General features: G+C 38.8%; 1 protein-coding gene across 10 annotated transcripts in view; it reads right to left on the bottom strand.

Moving 5' to 3' along the window:
• SYNE1 (spectrin repeat containing nuclear envelope protein 1) overlaps positions 1-23,441 on the bottom strand; it is a 448,631-nt gene that overhangs the window by 114,069 nt on the left and 311,121 nt on the right. For 7 of the 10 annotated variants that reach the window (XR_002775281.1, XM_023517949.1, XM_023517955.1 and 4 more), the window contains 9 exons: positions 22,532-22,666; positions 21,456-21,565; positions 19,168-19,324; positions 14,001-14,135; positions 13,611-13,766; positions 12,614-12,823; positions 7,229-7,330; positions 2,337-2,456; positions 61-261 (listed from right to left, as the gene is read on the bottom strand). Coding sequence is in view for 9 of the 10 variants with exons in the window: in XM_023517949.1 (XP_023373717.1) it covers positions 61-261; positions 2,337-2,456; positions 7,229-7,330; positions 12,614-12,823; positions 13,611-13,766; positions 14,001-14,135; positions 19,168-19,324; positions 21,456-21,565; positions 22,532-22,666 (1,326 nt within the window). In the remaining variant the exon portion in view is untranslated. The remainder of the gene's footprint in view (positions 1-60; positions 262-2,336; positions 2,457-7,228; positions 7,331-12,613; positions 12,824-13,610; positions 13,767-14,000; positions 14,136-19,167; positions 19,325-21,455; positions 21,566-22,531; positions 22,667-23,441) is intronic. The other 3 variants (XM_023517950.1, XM_023517952.1, XM_003797870.3) reach the window with 1 other exon arrangement.

Genomic DNA, 23,441 nt, shown 5'->3' with positions numbered 1-23,441 from the left:
AACACATGCTTTCACGGTTACATTTTATTTCTCACACTCTCTCTCTCTTTTTTTTTTTACCTTATGTTTGTCAAGTAGTTGTTGGATTTCCTCTTTGGAAGACACGATGGTTTTCTGGTCTCCTGCCATCTTCTCCTGACCAGTTTCTAGCAGGTCAGCCAGATCCTGCAGGGCCCGTTCATACTGACTCTTGAGTGTCAGGTTCTGGTTCAGACCACTCCGTCGGGAGCCAATGATCATCATCAGCTCATCATACATGTCCTGAGAAACAGAGACAGCAGCTTTCACTCTCAGTTCATTTTCTGGCTCCTCTCTGAAAGCACATTAACCTGCCAGGGCCATGGCCCCATCAAGAAAGCTCCTTCGATGATGTGACCTCTGGGGATTCTCTGCCTGTAGATCATCTCTGCCTATCTTTCTTATAAAACTTACATTGAAAATGTCTTTCAAAGAAGACATTCTTTGGGCTTCGGGCTTCTATTTCTGTGCCTATAATATATTGTTTACATGATTGTGGCTTTACAATGTTTTGATAGCTGGGAGTTCAAGATGTCTCGCTTATCTTGCTCAGTATTCTTATCCTTTTTCTTTTACATTTTATTTCATTTTTAATTGGAAAATAGTAAAACACAGCAGAGAAAGTGAAAAAAAAAGAACTGTATCAATAAGAATTTAAAGTATGGCGTCACAAGGGGAAAGGATGAAATAAACATTCATTAAGTATAATGTGAAAACAATTCAACTATTTGGGGAAAAGTAAACTTACAGTCTTATCTCATGCCACATACCAAAATGCAATGATATTTATTAAAAAATAAAAATATAAATAAAGTCAAAAGGAAAGTAAGAGGACATGAAACTGCCCATAAGAAATAATCTTAGTATTTTAAGATTCCAAAGAATATGCAAAAGTGTTTCCTAGAAATGATGCATAAAGTAGTTTTGAAAACTATCTTTTAAGGCTATCAATAGTTTATGATGAGATATGGGGTTAAAATATTAAAAAGGTTGTCCATATGGCTCAGAGAAATGTCACAGAAAATTTCCAATTTTTATAGTGCTCTCAATGTTTATGTAATTTTAGGGTAATTTAATATAGTATTCTTAACATTTTTTCCAGCTAATAACAATCAGATTTGGAAGTATCCCTCAAACAAAGAGCTAGAGAAATGGGAGTCTTTGACATGAGGAGGAATACTTTTAAGACTTAAGAAGGCAATGTTTTTGCCAAATGTAGTGGGGTAAATAACTATTTAAACTGGAAAAACATTTTAGCAGATGATGACACACCAAACACAAAATTTATCGGAGGCATATGGACCTGATTAACGTATCACATTAAGGCTCAGCAGCCCAACATGGTTCAATCTGGAAAAGTTCAACTTTAATGCCTGCTTACAGCCGTGACGTTTGATTCTTACACCTGATGCTTAAGTGCTGTTGGAAAACTGTCAACAAAGGGACTAAGTGGGGGCGGCGGGCTTATATATTAAGAATTAACATGTAAAAGAATGAGATAGTTAATGGACTCATGCTGCTAATTCTCAGTTGGTCTGCAATAAGACTCAAAGACAAAGTCTAATATCTGAGTGTGACTGGAGATGATTGTACACAGCTTTTTCTTAGTGTAACATAACTGTGTGGCCCATCAGATGCTAAATTTTGCTGGTTGAATATACTAGTATCGTTCTTCAATTCTAATACCAGATTCTTGCCTAAATGTCACATCTAGGAGAGCAAATTAACCCAAAGTGTTATTCTCTATTCCTGAAGGATGCCAAGAAGCCTTTTTAGATTTCAACTACTTTGTAATTTATTTTTGTGGTTATTCTAGAATTGAAACAATGTCTCTACTCCATTTAAAAATGTATGGAAGATGGAAGATAAACCATAGTTTTTGAATACTTAAAAAACACTTTCTGTAAAGTATTACCTTGAGTATTTGTTTTTTTAAATATAGTTTTGGGGAAGGTAGTGTAACACAGGGTAGATATACCTTTTCCAAATTTTTCTAGTTAGGACCAACAATTATCATATTTTCTAGGGTAAAAAATAATATGGCACAATTAAGCACCACAGTGTTGAACTTTCATAATAATAATAAAGTAAACGTCAGGAAAAAATATGACTCTTGGAAGGACGAAAACAGAAATCATTTTATTGTACTAAATAAGATAAAAAGTTTTGGAAAATTGTCTAAGTTACTTGAAAGAAAGATTAAGGCCTAAATGACATGAGTTTTATGAAGAAAACTGTGACAATAGAGAAAATAATTCTTCTCAACTTCCAGTTAGGGCGTAGCACTGAATCTGGATGCTGTCGGTTGGAGACTATACCTGGAGTTTGGAGAGTTCTTGCACAGAAGGCTGCTCGATCTGTAACTTGTCACCACGCCGTTTTAATTCAATAATCCCTGCGTCCAATTCCTTGAGCCCCTCTTCAGCCTGCTGTATTGCCTATGGAGATGTATGACATTTCATTAAAACACCCAGGAACAACTTCGCCACAGAAACCATTGTGTCTCTTTATGTGTTCTTCCCCTCTCCATGTAAGACATTTTCAGCACATACCAAAGCAGTCATTTCAATAAAAGGCCCTTTACTGTACTATAGACCAGTTACCTGAAAGGTACTGAGGGGGGAGAAACTTAGGGTGGAGGGTTAGGACAGCTTCCTTAAACAAAAGAGGGAGTCTGTGATTACCAATACCTACCGTGAAGCATGATTAAGGACATAGCAGAAAAAGGTATATGCCTGAGATTTTTCTAGGGAATCATGTTCTGGAGTCTTGAAATGTAGGTGGAGTGTCTTTGCAGAGAGAGTTACTGAGGTAGCACACAAATATGTTGCAGCACCGTCAGGAAACGTTGCTAAGAATTGTAAAGTGGAAAGCAAGTCAATCAATCTCAGCCTTATTGCTAAGTCTTAGCTTCCCAGTGTGAGGTCTGTAGAAGCAGAATCTCATCCTGGCCTTCAAGGATCTGATGGTTAGGAAGCCAGAATAAACAGGAGAAAACAAAGCGAGGCTGAGTGCAATTAAGCACGAAGCCTGATAATGCAACTCATCCCCATTAGAGGGACCGTGCATCCCGGAGCAGTCTAAGGAGGCTTTTGGTAGAAGGGCAACCTCAGTTGCCCTTGAAGGATGACAAGAACATAGACTCCAGATGGCAGAGAAACATGTGTGTCCAATTTTCTCATTTTTGAAACCCCTACAGCCAGAGTAAATATCCTGATTGTTTGTTTTCTGGTGTGTTTTTGCCTCCATAAATCTACAGAGACACAAAAACAGGGAAAAACACAATGCCAACAAAATTGTAGAAGTCAGAAATCAGAAGGACATGGGACATCTGACTTGGGAAATCTGTGGGAGGTGAATTCTCAGCTAGCAGGGGATCCAGACCACCAAATGGGGAGCAACAGAAATCTCTAGAACTCTGGGTGAGAAGAGAGGGAGTGAAACGTAAGGTCAGAAAGAAGCTACTCACTGCCCCAAGACTCCCCAGATCCCTGTCCTTTCCTTATTAAAGACTGGAAGTTTGTTTTCTGGAGAAGTTGAAACAGGCTGAGCAGCTCCCGACATAGCTGTGGGCTTGAGCGCTTGACTGACAACAAGGATGAAGTAGCTGGAAGCTACTGAATGCTGAGTGTGGGGCCCCCAAGTCTTCTCTCGCGGACACTAGGCCTTTGCTCTCCAGACAGGAGGAAGAAAAAGTATCTAAAAAGACTAGCAAGCCTGAAAATTTGACACAAGCATTCTCTAACAAATGGTCCACACGAGCCACTCTGCAGTCAACCTCAAATTCATCAAGCTCTCTTGACACACAAAGTTCCCTTTCAGTATTCCTATGCATGAGTAGACAAAAATGGATTTCAATACACCTGTCAGTAACATGAAAGAGACCAACATAAGCGAAAAAATAAAAGCAACTTAGAGGGAAACAGATTACATAGGAACAATAAAACTTTAATAATAAAAAGACATATTAAAGAGATATTAAAAGAGATTGCAAAAGTAATGCATTCATTTAAAAAGAACAAAATGCTATATAAAAAAGGATCATTCAGAGGACCAAAATGTGCTCTAGAAGAATTATACACATGAGAGCAGAAATGCAAAACTCAGGAGAAGTGTCTGGAGGTGAAATCGAGGCAGTCTCCCAGAAAGCAGAGCAAAAGACCAGCAGAGAAAGGTCACTTGGATAAGAATAACCAGAGGACTTGAGCAGAACAGCCAATATATGATTAATAAGAGTTCCCCAGAAATGGAGACAGATCAAATGCAGGAATGAAAGCCTTACATAAATCGGCAGGAAATTTTCAAGTATGGGAAGATCGGAGCTGCCAAATCAAGAGAGTCCATTGAGCTTCCAGCTCAGCAGATAACAATAGACTTTCTCCAAGGCACATGATTATAAAATTCCAAATCGCTAAAAATTAGAATACTTTTGTAAAGCCAACACTGGAAGCTAGAAAACAATGGGGTAAAAGCCTCCAGACTCTGAGAGAATTGATTTCCCACCAGGAAGTCTTGTAGACAGCAAAGCTAGCTCTATAAAGCATGGTAGCCCTATAGAGCATGGTGGCCCTATAGAACATGGTAGCCCTCTAGAGCATGGTAGCCTTATGGAGCATGGTGGCCCTATGGAGCATGGTAGCCCTATGGAGTATGGTGGCCCTTTGGAGCATGGTGGCCCTATGGAGCATGGTAGCCCTATGGAGCATGGTGGCCCTATGGAGCATGGTAGCCCTATGGAGCACGGTGGCCCTATAGAGCATGGTAGCCCTATGGAGCATGGTAGCCCTATAGAGCATGGTAGCTCATAAAGCATGTAGCTCTATAGAGCATGGTGGCCCCTATAGAACATGGTAGGCCTATAGAGCATGGTGGCCCTATAGAACATGGTAGCCCTCTAGAGCATGGTAGCCCTATAGAACATGGTAGCCTTATAGAGCATGGTGGCCCCTATAGAGCATGGTAGCCCTATAGAGCATGGTGCAAGAGCATTTTCAGACATCCATCTTGAAAAACGTGTCTATCATTCACCTTTTCTTAGAAAGATACACACTAAGAAAGCAAGGAAGCAATCCATTAAAGAGATTGACTTAGGACTCAGAAAAGAGAAGATGCAACAGAGGAAGAAATGAAGGGATTCTGAGGATGGTGGTGATGGGAAACCCTAAGAAGAAAACTATACACAAGGATTATGAGGCCACAGGTCCGTCCTAGATCGGAACAACGTGACTCCAAAGATGAAGGTGCTGAGTGAGGGGTGTTATCCCCGTGCCTTCTACTATTAACTCCACTCATACTACATTGGGTATGAGTGGAATTAGCAAATCCATTTGGCTGCTGTTATTAAAAAGAATCATCTCTAACATTAATTTTAGGGTGGTGCCTGTGGCTCAAGGCATAGGGTGCCAGCCCCATATACCGGAGGTGGTGGGTTCAAACCCGGCCCCAGCCAAAAACGGTAACATTAATTTAGTCCTTTTTAGAATCACATACGTTATAATCCCCTCTCCCACAAAAAGGTTCTTTCACGTGGAAGATATGACATCAACAATTATTTTTACTTGGGGAAAAATGCACAATCTCTTTCAAAAGCAGATGAAATTAGTCAAGAAAGATAGCATAATACACACACATGTGTGTTGTATATATATCTCTATTTCTGGGGGTGTCCAGTGAAATTAGGTTAAGAAATACCATTAGAACTTTCCATATTTTCCATGAATTCCTTCTTCCCTTCTGGTTTTTGCTGCCACTATGTTAGCTCAAGTTCTTATTCTTTTTCATCAGTGCAGCCACCTGCAGCCTCATGCTGGCTCGTAACACTATATGATTACAGGAAATGCTATAGGAATATAGGGTCATAGAGGCCGGAGCTCTAAGACAGGGAGAAGGAAGTTCCAGACAGAAGATATAACCAGCATGAGCCAAGAAGACATGAAGGAGCCTGGTAAGACTGGGGAACTGTCCATGATGCTCAGGGCAGGGACGAGGCCAGAGCCTGACACTCACACTTATTCTCACCCTGCAACATCCCCAGTGGTGTTTCATAGCCAGGGATCTCCAAGGCAGGTACAAGGACCCAACAATGTGCAAGATTATCTATCAGGATGAAATACTACATTTTTTTGAAAGGAAGATTCGCACTCTGCTGTCCCGTGTACAGTGCTGTGGCATCATCATAGTTCACAGTAACCTCAAACTCCTGGGTTCAAACCATCCTCTTGTCTCAGCCTCCTGAGTAACTGGGACTACAGGTGCTGGCCATGTTGGATGGCTAATTTTTCCATTTTTAGTAGAGATGGGGTCTTGCTCAGGTTGGTTTCAAACTCTTGAGCTCAAGCAATCCTCCTGCCTCTGCTTCCCAAAGGGCTAGGATTACAGGTGTGAGCCATTGCACCCGGGCTGAAATACTATATTTTACGTGTATATTCAACCTCATTCATCTTTAATGTTCATTTATGTATATGTTTTATGAGATAACATATTACCTACTTATAATTTATAAGTAAGTAACTATACATATATTCGTGGTGGGTGCTTTTTTTTTTTTTTAGGCAATGGAATATACTATCAGTAAAGCTTGGAGACACTCTGACATTCAACTGCCTCAGATTGACACATCTAATCTTATTTCCCCTTGATCACTCTCATTCACCCTAAAGTCAGCTAAATAGAATTATCTGCATTTCTCCCTAAGGGGTCACAATTTTCCAACATTTATGCTTTTATTCTGGTTGTCCTCTTTACAATGATACCTTTCCTCTCAGCTGCCATGTGTTTACATTTATTTGCAAGTTCAGTTCAAATTTCTCCCTAGAAAGCCTTCGCTGACCATCCCCGTGATGGAGGCAAGCTGCCCCTTCTGAGTTTCCACAATGCTTTATCCCCCTGCTGAATGTCGATGTTGCTATGTGCCTCTCTCTGGATGGTTTGACTTTCTGCCTTAGGTTATTTGAGGTTCGTACCTAATCTCATCACTAGGTGGTAAATTCCTTCAGGTCAGCACCTGTTCCAGACATTTTCCCCATCTCACATTTCCTAATTCTTTGATTGTCATCTGGCATGTTACTCAAGCCCAGTACTCAAAATCAGAAGTATAACAGGCAAAAATGCTATAGTAAGCCATGAATCGCTCATAAAATATTAAGTTTCATACTAAATCACATATCCTGTATGCATTCGCTTTTGTAGGAAAAGGCAGCTCTGTAAATACCTCTATTTGTTCTGCTACAGGCTGTTCAAACACATTTGCCAGTTTCTGCAGAATGATGTATTTGTTGTCGGCCAGTGACGTAAACAGCACCTTCAGATCATTCTAAGGCAGAAAGAAACAGGAAGACTTGACAGGAGTACCAGGAAATTTAAAATACTTGTAAATATTATATAACATAGATTCTTAAAAATAATGTAGAGGTGCAGAAATTAGTTTCCAGGAGAAACAATACTGAACTATAAGGACGCCAAAAGAACAGGTAACAATTACTTAGATGCTACAATTGACTTGTGAAGAATTTGCTACCCAAAGCCTTTATTTACATAATACAAACAGAAAAAAAATTATAGATGCAGGTACAGTTCAAAGAAAAAAGAGCTTATTAGAGATCTAATAATGTTCAGCAGGTGGGCATAATTTGTATACCTACAATTTGCAAGGAAGGTGTAGGTTTTAGATACTATCACCACAAACAAGAAAAGAAAGATAACTGTGTGAGATGATTTGCTTGACTACAGTAATCACTTCCATATGCATACGTAGATGAAAACGTCATGTTGTATATACTTTAAATTTACACCATGATAGAAAAGAGTGTGTATATTTTTAAATGAATGATTCTGAGTATTAAATTACTCATTGAGAAAAAAATAGGAAAAAATAGCATTGAAGCATACAAGTAAAAAGCAATAGTGGTGATTATACTCTTATTACATCTGAAATAAATGGGCACATTCAAACGTTGTGGCAGAAATACCATGTTAAATTTTATTTAGGGAAATAACCTATAGGTGATTATCCTGACTTAGGAAATATGATTCTTAAGAATAATACGATTCCTTCTTTCCTCTCTCCCCTTCTACTCGACTCCCTTTGTTTCTTCTTTTCCTATTTGCAAAGAATTTGCACAAGCTTATAAAAATCCATCCAGAAGTTTAGAAAATAAGTATTATCCATGATGACCGAAGACATATGAAGAGACAACACAAAAAACATCTTAGGTGAGTATTTGTTCATAAACTCATTTAAATGTCCAAATATACTTGTATTGAAGAAGACTTGTACAAAAACAAGATGATATCTTATAATTCTGGTACTTGATTCTAAAGGGAATAATAAATTAGAGCATTATTTAATTTACAAAAAATTTAGTGCCCCCCAAAGTAGCAAGTAAGCTCTATTATTATTAATCAGCAAACACACAGATAGGCTAGTTTTTCATCAGAAGTTGAAGTTCAACTCCTGACATCTTCACTGGGGCATGTGTGAGTGCACACCTCTAACATGCACAAAGTCGGACAGTCTCACAGGGAGAGCAAAAATCAGACAAAGGGACAAATACTCATCATTAAGGATATGCAAAGGCATTATAAAGCAAATGCAAGGCTACAAGGCAAAATAATGGATGAATTATGTGGTTAAAAAGTCAAAATGAAAATTTAGCATTGACCATGAGAACTAGAATAATGATCATTAATCAAAACTCAAACTAACCCGCAATCTTAGTGGCCAACCAATTAAATAGGAAATTATGATCACAGCACAGGAAAAATTGTATCAGAAACAAGAGTTTTACATACAAGCTTGAATGATCAAGCTGTATCATTCCACTGTGTTCATGAGGCCGTGTGGGCCACTAGAACCATCTATGTGTAAGCCTGGTTTAAGGCATTTCCCATTCACTTACTCAGATTAAAAAGAAATGAAGTTTCCATTATCTACCTTTATTTATAATGACACTAGTTTGATTAATCTAAATAGTAGATAAGTAGAAATAATATAACGTGGGCTAGAAAATGAAGAATGTGCATTTCCTGTACATTATCTTTATATTTTTAGTAGCGTATTTTTTCTCTCTTAACTGTATTCTACTCCAAACAACAGAAAACAAGTTTGCATTCCTGAAAATCACACTAATTATTGGTGGAGACTAGACAGGAAGACAGTTAAGCACAGAAGATGACTGATTTAAAAATGACTAAATAAAAGACTCTAAGCAGCACTGATAATCATATGGAGGTTGACATTTTCTTAAACATAAAAATCCAAAGGATTGCACAACTGTTTGTTACTGCACTTATGATACTGCACGATAATTAAGGTATCCACATATTACACACAAAAGAGTTGTCACAATTTTTTTTTCTTATAGTTACTGAAATTAAGGGGCAGGATTTCAGCTGTTGAAAAATAAATCCGTGGGAAGTTTCAAGCTTTAAAACTGATCGTGCTTAGAGCGTATGGCACACTTCCTGGGGGCGGGACACAATTATAAGAGGGACTTTACCTAACAAATGCAAACATTGTAACCTAATTCTTTGTACCCTCAATTAACCTGAAATAATAAAAAATAAAATAAAATTGATTGTGCTACCTCAGTCATTTATTAAAGAATTCTTCCATTCCTTTTCCACTTTTTAAAGTAGCATAAGATAATCTATTACACGTTCAAGAAATTGACTTGGGGTTAAATCTATGGTAAAACTATTTTAAAATCCAGAACAGTTGATAATTGACTTTATTATGATTCCCTATGTGTGACGTACAGCTACATAGTATCTGCCCATCTCTCCAGATAGTCTTTTGGGTATGGAATAGTGTTAGAAGTCTGCAAAAGCTAACACTCAAAGGTTAAACACAGAATAAAGACACACCATTCCAAAGCTGTCGAGCACCAACAGCACACCAGGTGCTTGGTATAATGTAAAAATAAAATGGGTTGTGACTTGACATTTAATTATGTTAGCATTGGAACTCCATCTCTCAATTAAACTGAAACACAAACGTTTTGAAATGTTGGTTTTTGTTCGTGACCTGGCCCTCAACAAGTAGAAACTTGTCGGCAGAGGAAAAACAGAGAATGTGATTTAGAGAGACTTTCATCATTGCAAGTTCTTCTTAGTCCCCTACAACAAATAGGTTCCAGAGGAGTCTCCTACTTCGTTCACATTTTACTGCGGCTGGTGATAATTATCAACACAATTTTAAGGTACCACAGTACTAAAAACACTCATACAGTAAATACATTTCACAAAACGTGCTTCCAAAGGAGACATGTTTGCACCTTTAACCCACCTCATTCACGGCTGATATGCTAGAATGCTATTATAACTCTGTGTGTTATTTTATGAAAGATAAATTGCAGAGTTACGAAAAAGCTTCCATAAGTTACACAACTGTCTTACTCAGATCTTGCATCTAAACAAAATACCCACATAATCAGCCCCTGCTTTTTGGTTCCAAGAGAAATGCTCTTTCTTCTTTATACACTATATAACCTAACAGGTGTAGAGGGGAACATCTAGCTCAGGGCACTCCTGTAAACTCCAGACTCGCATACTGTGGCCTTCATCAGAGTGTCTTAGATTCTCTCCCTCATCCTTTGCCAGTGGACGGTACCACTGGAGACTCCATCTTGTCCATGGGTCAATGGCCCTGCTACCCACCAGTTTCCCAGGCAGCCGCTGTCCCCCAGATGCTCTAGACGGAAGGATTTGCTCCCCTGTCTTTCTCTCCCTCATTCCTCATATTCAAACCATCAACAAACACATCCTATTAATTCTGCCTTCAGAATGTATCCTGAATAGCTTTGGCATTCTCCATTTCCCCTGATATCACCCGAATGCTATACAATACGAAAACATTCTTTAGTCAAAGCCTGTCTCTAGTTCTTAATGGCTGAATAACCTTGGAGAAGTAGTGTAGCCTTCTTGGTTTCTGATCCTATATCTCTTACAATATCATCATTAATAGCAACAACAAAAAAGAAGAAAAATGTGCTGAGTGCTTACTATATATCAAACACGGTTCTTATTATTTTACACATTTCAAGGCTTTTTATCTTCACACACTCTATGAGGCAATTACTAATGTGTGCGACTTAAGAGTCAAGGGTACTAAGGCTCAAAGAAGCAACTAAGGTTATACAGAAATAGGTGACAAAAACCAGATTTGAATTCAAGATTGCTAGCTCCAGAGACCAGGTTCTTGATTTTTATTCTTTTGCCTTTGCAAATTTAACATTAGAACAATGTTTACTTAATAGGTGTGCTGCAGAGAGTAAAAACAATGACACGTGAACATTTTTGTGAATATAAACATGAAACACAAATGTTAGTGGTAATTTTACTCCATAGTTTTAAGAATACAGACTACTGGAAGTCAGGGGTAATTTATCCTTCCAGATGAAGATCTAGAAACTTCCATGTTTCTTAGTAAATTCTACATTTATTGGACACTTTATAATTTTTTTTCCACAAATCAAAATTTATATTAAACTCTTAGCCCTAGTGATGTGAATGTGTTTTATAAATCTCCCATGTTTGTTAAAAATAGCATTCCATTAAAATTTAAGTATTCCAAAAGAGTGTTTTTTATTAGGGACACAAAATCACACTAATAGTTTGTCAGCTTCTTTTGTACTAACTTGTTTCAGGGATCAATCATGAGAAAAATTTACTGTTATTTCGTTGGCAACATAATTTTAACATGGGGCGACAGGGCAATAAATCTAAAGAGTGAGGATTAAAAAGTAACACATTTCAGGCAGTGGTTACACAACAACCACTTTCAAAGACTTTCCCATATTAGGCTGTATGCACTTCCTGCATGCTTTTTGGTAACATGTTGTAAACTCTGCTATTACCAAACGGATTGTAATTATAGTTAGCCAGAAATATGATTTTGGGGGTTCAATTTAAAGTTCTATTCAGCTCTCGGGTTTTTTTTTTTTTTTTTGGACAAGTTTGAATTTTTTATTTTTAATTATTATGGATGTATAACAATTTACATATTTACAGGGTTTACTGGGATGTTCTGCTGCGGGCACACAATCCAATCAGGGGTATCCGCCACCTCAGCCGTTTACCATTTCTTTGTGTTGAGAACATTCCAAGTCCACTCCTGGTTACTGTAGAATATACCTTAACTTACTGTTGGTTGCAGTCACTCTGTTATACTATCAAATACGGTTCATTCTACCTACCTGTCTAGCTATACATTTGCATCCATTAACCACCCCCACACTTTACCCCCCACTGCCTGCTGCCTCCAATCTCCCTGTGGTAACCACCATTCTATTCACTCTCTGTCTTTATGAGATCAACTGCTTTTAATATTTAGCTCCCACATGGGAGTGAGAATGTGCAAGATTTTTCTGTTCAGCCCCTTGTTGGAACAGGTGATTTCCTTGGCCTTCCATTTCTAGGAGGATGAAACTTTTAGTTTTCTAACTCTTTACTTCAATACCCTTGATTTTCTGCAATGCTCTTACCCATCACTATATATTTGAAAAAAAAAAATAGGTTTGTAACATATCTCAGTAAGATACCTCCTATTGAAAATATCTAGAGAATGGTCAAAATCCTTTGATAACGTCTTCCTTACCTGGAAACTGAGTATTTGCTGAAGTCTTTCCTTCATCTGACAACAGCGTTGGTTCACCACTGAGTCTAGCAGAGACAGCCTGCCCACGAGACAGCCCAGGGTATCTTCAATAACATTCCGATTATCGCCGTTCTCTGGAAAGGCTTGGGAAAACAAGTTCTTGTTCTTATCCATTTCTTCAGACATTTCCTTAATGTCTTTGGCAAGAGTCTAAGGTTGATAAAAGAAACACCTCGCTTCAGTGTTTAGATGCATGAACTGATACGCAAAGAAACCAAGGCAGAGAAAGTCCTCAGAGAAAGCCAAACAAATCTTTCTTACTGCTTAACAACAATCACACCCAAGTCACGTTGAATCTGTTCTATACAGCTTTCTATATAATTTACACAAATTGTTTTTGAAGAGAGATTTTCCTCAGGAACTTAACGCCAGTAGCTAATAACAATATACGCTGGTTAGAAATGAGCTTTCTTAAGTGCTATTTAGGAATTCAGTATACTTTTTAGCCTGGAGCATCTATGATATATAATATTGTTTCTACAAAGAGTTCTCCATTTTTTTCTCCTCTTATAGGTGGGTTGTTATGAAAGGTTTCATATACACAAAAATCAAGAAATGCAAACTCTGTATAGACAGAAACAAATTTTAGCCCTCCCAGTAACCCGGAAAAGCCCAGCAAGCTGAAATTTGCAAGAGTCATTCAGGAAAAATGCTGTCAACTGTGTGTCCTAGAAGTGAAATAATGGACCATAACTAACTCCAACTGTCTCAAACCTTTTGCAGTGACCCCCATATACATAAAGAGTCAAAACACAAGCATAGATGCTTGTGTTCAAGCAATTCTGTTCTGCAATATGCTGCTTGGAAATATACCAAATTTTGTGAACCTTATCAAGTTATGCTTGACCTTCTTTATACACAGAATTAATTATCCAATACCAAAATTTTGCATGTTTTATAATGTCACACATGCACAGGGAGAAACTGCCAAACCTACTTCTTGGTTGAAGAGACATGTTTCTGCTTCTTCTGGTAAAAGTGCTGTGGCCACAAATAAACGTTCTTCAACATCGTCCAGCCAGGTGGAGGTCGCTGAGACACCGTCATATAACTTCTGTTCCAGGTGTATACTCTGCCTCTTTGATCCTCCTCCCTAGAGAATGAATACACACCAAAAAGGGGAGGGGGAAGACTCAATCATAGGGTTTTGGGGAATCAAAGAGAACTAAGATGAGGCTCCAGGGTGCAGGGACTCTTTGTGTCAGGGTTCATCACTGGTGTTGGGTCTCAACAGTTCATGCACAGGGTAGAACAAGAGGCCAAAGAAAGCAACACAAGAAGAGAAGGCCCTCAAAGCCCAGACCAGCCGGCCCACAGACAGCCCTACCTGGGATGAAACCTCCTCCTCAAGGGCCTGGTTCAGGCCGTCCAGCAGAGACGTAACTGCAGATTTGTCCTGGGTCTGCCCGTCCCCTTTGTACAGCGGCACACCAGACAGGAGTCGACTTGGCCTGCTGTAAAGCTGAAGGCAAAGAGGGGCTGTTTATTTACCAGCATAGGTGCTACGCTCCAGGTTTCTTGTGGGAAAAACACACTGAAGCAGGTACTGGACAAATTGTCCTTATGAAAACCTCCGATGGGAAATATTATGTCAATAACACACCACGTCCACTCATCCCGGTGACCAGCTTCAGAGCTTCAGCAAGGACAATGTTTTTATTGATGGATTAAAAAAAAAGTGGTAGAAAAAAATGCCTCACAGATAATAAGAATGCGGCTCCCATTCTAGGGCACGGTGGGGTGAATATAGTTAATAATGTGTTTATATTGCAAAATAGCTAGAAGAGAGGATTTTCGGTGCTCTCATCACAAAGAAGTGAAAAGTGCTGGAGATGATGGATGTGCTAGTTACCCTGATTTGATCCTGACACGGTGCATATACGTATCAACATAGGATTCTGCACCATGTAAATATATGTAATTACGTCAGTTAAAAATAAAATGAGAATAACAAAGAATAAAGTCAATAAAATGAAAGCCCAAAGATGAGATTACCAAATAAGAAAGCAAAATTAAAAGGTAGCTTGTAAACTTTATGAGATAAAACTGAAACATAAACAAGTTAGAAACAAAAAGGATAAAAAGAGACATGGGTGAAAATGGAAGTCCTGGCACAGAGTAAAATCTAGCAATGATCACATGAAAAGTGAATGCGAATTAAAAAAAATACAATAACCTATAACAACGAGAGAGAAGCCAATAGGCACAGAGAAAAGAGAAGATTCTCTGATCCACAGACAGTGACGTCCCTGAAGCAGAGATGTAACAAATGTAACATAAAATAAATTTAAATTACATAAGAAAAAAAATCCCTACAATGAATAAAAAAGCAAATCTTGATTCTTGTATATAAAATGTTACAGGAGAAATATGATAACAGAACCCACTTAAGCTATTGAAAATTAAAGAAAAATAATTCTTCTGGTATCCAGAGAGAGGACAAAAAAATTTAAGGAGGGAAGTAGTCGATTGCTTTTATATTTTTCTAAACCTTCATTTGTTGCCAGAAGACATTAACAAATACACACTTGTATATCTGTACAAATATAAATTCTGAAGGAATAGAAATATAAAGAAGAATATTACATATAACAAAATGTCCCTCAAATATACAGGCAATGAGCTGATATTTCCAAACATAATAACACCTGAGTTGCCTTGAAAAGAATTACTGGACAATGAAATATAGACACTTAAGCGCTTAATGAGGCTGGGTATGGTGGCTCATGCCTATAATCCTAACACTTTGGGAGGCTGTAGAGGAAGGACCACTTGAGGCCAGGAGCTTGAGACCAGCCTGAGCAATAGTGAGACTTCATCTCGACAGAAAATAGAAAACTTAGCAGGGTGAGGTGGAGTCCCAGCTCCTGGGGAAGCTGAGGAAGGAGGATCACTTGAGCCCAGGAGTCTGAGTTTATAGTAAGCTGTGATGATGCCACTGTACTCTAGCCAAGGCAACAGAGTGAGATGCTATCTCAAAAAAAAAAACCAAACAAAACACACACACACACACACACAAATAAGAGCTGAATCAAAATGAAAAATTTAAGTTAAAAAGATAGACTAAAATAATTGGTCATGACCATTGATGAATTCAAAGATTAAACTGATTTACAGAATATAGGACTTCTTAAGAGTTTTTAAAAATTTCAATCTTTGTACTTGGGTGCATAATATGAATTCATTATAAAGAGTATATGTGATTTGTAAAACCAACATAGTTATTTTTCTCAAAGACAGGCCAAATAAATTAGAAAATTATTAGCAACCATTTAAAAAAAGTCTGATATCTTATCATAATCTTCTCAATTTTTCTTCTCAGCTTTAGTGCTACCTAAAGTCAAAGAATCCATCTTAAATACCCAACCTAGACTAATCTCTGCTCTTGTTATTAACCTTATCTCCTCTAAACTCTTTCAGGCATATATACGACTCTCCAATAAGAATCAGGATATGGCCTAACATTCAAACTTTTTGATAATGTCTCCAATAAAACTCAGTCTCTTGTGATTTTTCAAAACACCTCCTCTTCCTCCTCACCTTTCAGACTGATCACTCATGGTCCTGAAAAACCACAGGAGGCTGAGTTTGACTGGAAACATTCCCTATACTACAGCCGGAATGTCTACTACCCAAAATTCCTTTAAAATCTGCTACTTATAGGTATGAGTCACTGTAAAATCTCATACCTGTTATAGTGACTGTCCACTTTTTAAATTTTTTAACCTCTGTTTTCTTTGAATTCCTACTATGGGAGTTATCACGGTTGCTTAATTTTTCAGAAATGTGTGAAATATTTCCTTGTTTGGGTCATAGGTTTCCAGAAGCAGCGTAAGATGTAGGCATCTTATCCTGAAGCCCTGTAGGGTGTTCTGTATAGAAGCAGTAAATACATTGGACGTGCATAGGTGAAGAAAAAATGCTCTGAGAGATTAATGCCCTCTCATCTAATGAACTTTAGGCCAAAAGATTGTGCCTGTTATTACATTTGAGGGTGGTAAACACATCCAGCGTGCAAAATCACCAGTAAGGAAGTGTGGAAAAGAAGGGGCATCAGACAGGTCTGCATCCCAACGCCAGAGTAGCCTCTTAGTCATCAGATCCAGAGAAGCTTCCTGATCTCTCCAAGCCTCAGTTCACAGCTGGTCGGTTTATAAAGTGAAGAGAATGTCAACCTCACCACCGTGGGGCCAGACAGGGTAGCACCTAGGCCTTCAGACGTGCTCCCTAAATGCTCCTTCTCTTCCTTCCTGGAGACTGACAGCGTCTTCCTCATCTTTCCCCTCCCCTTGTCACACTACACAAAAGATAGCAACCCACCAACAAGCGCTTTGTACAAACGACCAGGGGTTCCAGAAAGAAGGCACTCAAGAGTAAAAGTGTCATTTAAAAAACTGTCATTTCAGTGCTTTCCACTTCTGATCCCAAAGACAAGAGATATGAATGTGAACCTAAACTTCCGTGGTCACGTATCGTGGGGACTGCTGGTGGCAGCAGGACAGAGTTGGTCCAGTAAGCCCAGTATGGGAGATGGAGGGGTGCTGGCCCTGACGGAAGAAAAAGTAGCTCTCCAAGATCATAGCAGGTACTGGACGAGAGATCCAGGAAGTCTGCAGATGCTGGTGCTTGAGGTGGGTGTGTCTAATGAATGGAGATTAGTAAGTAAGTGTAGAATAAGTAAGCGTGAAATCCCCAAATGCATGGATTTACCTGACTCAGGATAGTCAGGAAAGACTGTAGTCTTTGATAGAGGACTGTACAACTCTGTGTATTCAAAGGGATAGAGGAATACCATAACAGGAAGGCGAGCTAGCTGGTAGGTCCAGTTGATACGCATCAGAAGCCAAGAATTCAAGCTACAAGTCTGAGGGATGTGTGATTAGGAATTGGAGGAAAGATCAACTCAAACACAGATGCAAAAAGTATAGTAGGGTGGAGTATGATTCTGGGATAACTGCTTCTGGGAGTGGGGTACTTTGACTTCCCGGAGCTGAAGCTGGTGGCTATTCCTGTAGACTGTGGCAGAGGAGACTCCTGGCCCGTGAGGGAGAGTGAAAAGCAGAGAGAGTGGCGTGCCATGTGGGTTTGTGAAATGGGATGGAAAGCATGGCTCTGGAGAGAATCAGACATGGTGCCCCAGAGCTGAGGGGACACACTGTGGCTTCTAGGCCATCTCCCTTCAGGAAGTCCTGGCAGGTCCTGTGTGCTTCACAGTGCTGGCTTTGTCAGCCCTGCCGTCTCTCATGTGCTAAAGTCACCGACTTGGTTCACCTTCGGGTTCAGCCCCTAAGCTAGTCCTGGCCAAAGCACAGGGAGTAGCAGCTCCCTCAGACCAGCAGTAAAGGTCCTAGAATTTACCCTACTGAGTCCCAAAATGAGCGTAGACAGGCATAGCTGGCCCAGGACAGGGGCCTTGTCTTCCATCTTCAGAATTCCTCTGAGGCCCAGCTGTAGAAGAAATCTCAGTCTTGTTTGAGTTCCTGGTTCACCCGTTAGACCTTCTCACTTACTGATTCTTCTGATTTCTGGTTGTTCCCCGGCTTGCTTAGAGTAAACCAATAGTGATTACCCTGTACCATTTGTTGCCATATTCAGTTCCCTTGGATTTGGCAGGCTTGATGGCACCAAGCCCAGCATCACACAGGGTCCACCCCAGGAACCAGCCTCACACATAGTCAGTCACCAACCCAGTGGACCACTGGCTTCCATCCTTTCAGACCCACCAATGTCCCAATATGTTTCTCATGAAGATCTGAAATTATTAAACACTGGAAGTAGCAATGGAAAATAGATGACCTGACAGTTTAGTTCCAGATTTGAGAAATTCCTTTTGTCCTAAATGTATATATTCCTGTTTTATGTCCCTAATTTTCAAGGGTACAAAAAGTTAAAAAAAAAGAGTGTATGAGATATTTAATGGTTTACACTGAGGAATTGGATATTAATGACCTTTGAGGAAAAATAGTATCTAAAAAGAAAATACATTTTCATATATAAACATATAATTATTAAACAAAGTGTGAAACAGGCTTGTTAAAAAAAAATGTAGAATAAAAAGTTTGTTTCAATTCTGGCTGGGCACAGTGGCTCACACTTGTAATCCTATCATTCTGGGAGGCTGAGGCAGGAGGATTTCTTAAACTCAGGAGTTTGAGGCCAGCCTGAACAAGAATGAGATCCCATTTTTACTTTAAAAAAAGGTAGAAAAATTAGTTGGGCATTGTGGCAGGAACCGGCAGTCCCAGCTACTCAGGATGCTGAGGCAGGAGAATCACTTGAGCCCAGGAGTTTGAGGTTGCTATGAGCTAGGCTGAGGCCACGGCACTCTAGCCTGGGCAACAGAGCAAGACTCTATCTCAAAAAAAAAAAAAATTGTTTCAATTCTTGGTTTGGAATTGGTTATGAAAATATAAATTATTACACAGTTATATTCCTTCAGTATGAGCTATACATCTTGTATATTAGTTAATATACAAAAGCAAAATGTTGTATACCACTTGTTCTTGTTCCTGTTCCAGAACATTCTGTAGAAGTTTCTGCTTGGTACTAAATTCTTGATGAAGGCTTTCCCATTTCATCCTCATCTGGTCTTCAGCAGATGACTTCTCCCCTTCCATTCCCAACTCCTGGGACAACACATCAGGTTTTTCGCTATTAGAAGAATAAATAATCTAAGTTTACAATGTGTACAAAAAAGCAAAGGGAAGGCAAGTCTCGATTCAATCGGCCTGGAAGGAACCGGTGTCTCTCTTTGGGTTTACGACTGGGGACACAGTTATGGCCTTACTAGAATTTTTAAGCATGATAGACAATAGATTTTTTAAACCATTTATATTTTTGAGATAATTTTTATAGTGTTGGGGTTATTTAAATTCAATCCTGGACTACAGATATCATAATAGTAATAATTCCTTCTCTCTTAAACTTACATTTATTAACTATTTCCAATATTTTTAGTTTCCTGTTTTATTTTTATTTTCTAGAAAGCTTTCCTATTTCCTATATATTTTGTCATAATATATCACTTGCAATTGTATTTTAGTTTGTTTTTCCTCATCTTTTGTACACACATGCACACTACATATACAGTCAGCATGGATGTCCTATGTCAACATTGATTATATTGTAAAAGGAATTTTTTTAAGAAGTTCCCACATCTGTTATTTCCAAGGTTAGTCTTTTTTATTTTTTAATTAAGTCATAGATACATAGATCATGAATACATTTATGCCTTTGTGGGATTCAATGTGTTGATTATTTGTACAAATTGGAGTGCTTACATCCTACTAACTAACATAGCTTTAACCTCATTTACTTAATCACAGTGTTAAGACATTTGTGTTCAATACTTGATAGATTTTACTTGTACCCCTGCAATATGCTCCATAGGTGTGGTCCCACCATTAACCCTCCCTCTATAGAACCACCCTCCTCCCTTCCCATCGCTCTCCCATCCTGGGCTATAGTTGTGATTCATCTCTCATATGAAGTGTGAGTGATTATAAATTGGGTTCATAGTAGTAGTTAATACATTGGATATTTTTTTTTCCATTTCTGAGATACTTTACTAAGAAGAATATTTTCTAGCTCCATCCACGTAAACATAAGAGAGGTAAAGTCTCCACCTTTTTTAATGCTACATAGTATTCCATGGTATACATGTTATCTGCCTCTATTCTAATTCTTATGTACAACTATACTTTCAATTTTATATCATTTGTATTTAGCATCAGATATACATTTTCTTACACTGTTATATAATTTCTAATATTATATATGCATACATTTTCCCAGCTTTTTTATGCTAGGGAGCATTTCTGCCTTTTTAATTATTTGGTATCACATATAACATTTCAAAAAATATCTCCATAATACATATTTCCTTCTTTATGCTGTTTCCCTTGAAAAAAATTTCAGACAAAGTAAAAGGATAGCACTAAATTACAACTGTTAGGTACATGAACAGAGCCTTCAATAAAGCTTTTTTTTAATGTTTCAGATTTTAAAAACAGTTTTCTCATATATCCCTTCAGTTGACATTTACAATTTTCGTGGCACTTCTGTGAGGATAGTACAGAACAACTATTTTAATTTTACAGAGGATCAAACTGAAGCTCAGAGTTAAGTGACCTTTGCAAAGATGTTTGTAAAACTAGGGTAAAACTCAGACCTGACTCAGACTTCTCCTCTGCTAAGATTTCTTTTCCTTCCTACCATTTAAGTCAAATCTTCAACTAGAAAATTCACCACCTTTCTTAATTTATCTTTTAACATTTTGCTTTTCTGTGTGTAAGACTTTCAAAGTCTCAACTCTACATCAAGAGCCCAAGCTCACTGACCTTACATGTAGGAATTACAGAAACAGACCCCGTCAAGAACAGTCAAGATATTTAGTGGAATAAAAATGTACTTTTTTTTTTTTTTTTTTTAGAATGGTGTTAGGGGAAGATGAGTTCTCGCAGGGAACGTACAGTTAAATAGAACTATTCACTTGGATCCATCGTGAATCTAATTTCATAATAATTTTTTATTTGATTAAAAAATGAACTCCTGAGCATCTCTAAACAGGTATGCTGAATGAATGGGAAGGAAGGCAGCAAATAAGCGATTACAGTCACCAGCTGTGCTCGTGCCAGGAAACAAAATGTTCAAAATGCAGATAAAGTGCAAAACATGACATTTTCAGAAGAAGTTCAAAATAAAATTTTGAGTGAGATGTTTACATTTCTTCAAATGTCAGGGAAAAACCACGGAGAGAAAACTGAAGCATTTCAAAACATACCCAGCACCACCGGTGAGCTCTGCAGCTGAATGCTGGGTTAGAATCTCCTCTCCTCGAGTGGCGACTGAGCGGAGGAGGCTCTTCTGCTCGGCCAATTCCTGTTCCAACTCCTGTTCAAAAGAGAGGGCAAACGCAGACACCTGAGTTACTATGATCACCGTCTGCAGTCAGGTTCTATGTTATGAAATTCTCAGAGAGTTCTGGCAGTAAGCTTTAAGTGTGGACACTGCATAGAAGATGCAGGGCGGGTAAACGTTCAGATGTGCTTCCAAAAGCATTCTTTTGCTTTGCCTTCTAAAGGATGGCTCTGAAAAATCTTCTGGGGGTTGGGGTGGGAGGGAAATCAATGGGAAAAGGGAAACTTCCTGGGCAATGGTGCCCTCAAGTGGTGTAACTTGCACTTTCCTTTTCCAAAATCAGTTTTGTGCAAGCCAGGCTACATCCAAACTTGGTGATTCTCCACCTAACTTGATAGACTGGATTATCAATGGATTTGGTTTTACTTCTTCATTAATTGTAATAGATGTCCTTGCTGTTTGAGAAAATAAAATATTTTAATATTCCCTTTATACATGGTTAAGGATTCAATGAGAAATCATTCTTATTCATTAATGCTCATGGGTTTCGTTAGGCAACAATCTACCATCCCGCTTTGTGATGCTATCTATTTGAAAGTTAAAAATAAATTCCATTTCTAAAAACAAAAAAACTCCATATAATCCACACATTCACCAATTCTCAAAGGCCTTCCTGAGATTTTTATTATAATAAAATAGACTCAAATGAGGGCAATCTGAAATTAGAGTTAGGTATCTGCGTTATGAGGCAGATTAGAGTTGCGTTACACTATTGGCAAAACCGAACACAAGATTATCTTAAACACTAGACTTTAAAATGACCCATCATACCGGGGTCATGAGTCAGGACACTGCAAGGGTTAGCCACATCTTGGGGCACACGGAAGATAAAGGGAGACTCTGTCTCTAGTACGTAAGTAACTTGTCTTTCTAAAGCATTTCATTCAAGGTCTTTCCTTGGCACATCTGCAGGCCAGAGAGAAGGAGAAAACACTTTACTTTTTGTTGCTGGAGACTGTTCTGCCGCTGGTGGGTCCGCGTGGTGCGAGCTTGGGCCAACCATTCCTGGACGCCAGGGCTCTGAGCGGCTATTAGGTCAGCATCGCTGTCCTCTTTCTCTGGCGCTGTTCCCTGCTTTTAATGAGTCAGAAATCAAGACTCATGGTACCCACAGGAAAACCTTCACCCAATGGAGAGACGGCTACTTTGGCGTGATCTGCATAATGACACCCAAGTGGCTCCTCGGGGATGTGAAACCACATTATACAACAACAATAACAGAGCAGTTACACAAAAGTCACCTAAGTTCTGGCATTCGCAGAGCAAGAACAATTAACAGACAACCACACACAGAAATACCTGAGGGGGTAACCCATCTATTTAGAGGTTAGCTAACCAGTGTTTCACAGATATTATTCTAGAATTTTCTCCACAAAAAATAAAACTCTAGATCTTTTATGAGTTTTTTTAAAAATGTCACACAGAATAAAATGTTTCTCAAATGATCATTACCCATCGGAATTTACTGTGTCTCTCCTGTGAAAGCATTACCTGCCCCAGGCCTCCCTCCCTCCCCGGGTCTGTACAATGGATGTGTGTGGCACATACTTGCTTCTTAAATTCAGAAAGGTTACTAACCAAAGAAGTTTCAAGGTCTTTAAGAAGCAGTTTAAGTCCACAGTTCTGTAAGGCATCATTTTCTCTAGAATTGAGTAAGAGCTTACACTTGATTTTTCATTTCTGTGGAACAGAGGCCAGGGCTTCCCCGGGCGTCTGGGTATCCTCTCTCCTAGCCCTGTCAGCCCCAGGCCCCATAACCCCATCTCACAGAGCTTCAGGGACATGGTCAGTCAGCCTCGGATAACTCAAATCCCAAGGCACTTAACTAGGCAGAAAGCCTTGCTCCTAA

The sequence above is a fragment of the Otolemur garnettii genome, unplaced genomic scaffold, assembly GCF_000181295.1.
Source record: "Otolemur garnettii isolate 467f Iridium unplaced genomic scaffold, OtoGar3 scaffold00126, whole genome shotgun sequence".
Taxonomy (NCBI): domain Eukaryota; kingdom Metazoa; phylum Chordata; class Mammalia; order Primates; family Galagidae; genus Otolemur; species Otolemur garnettii.
This window is presented reverse-complemented; position numbering and strand designations above follow the sequence as displayed.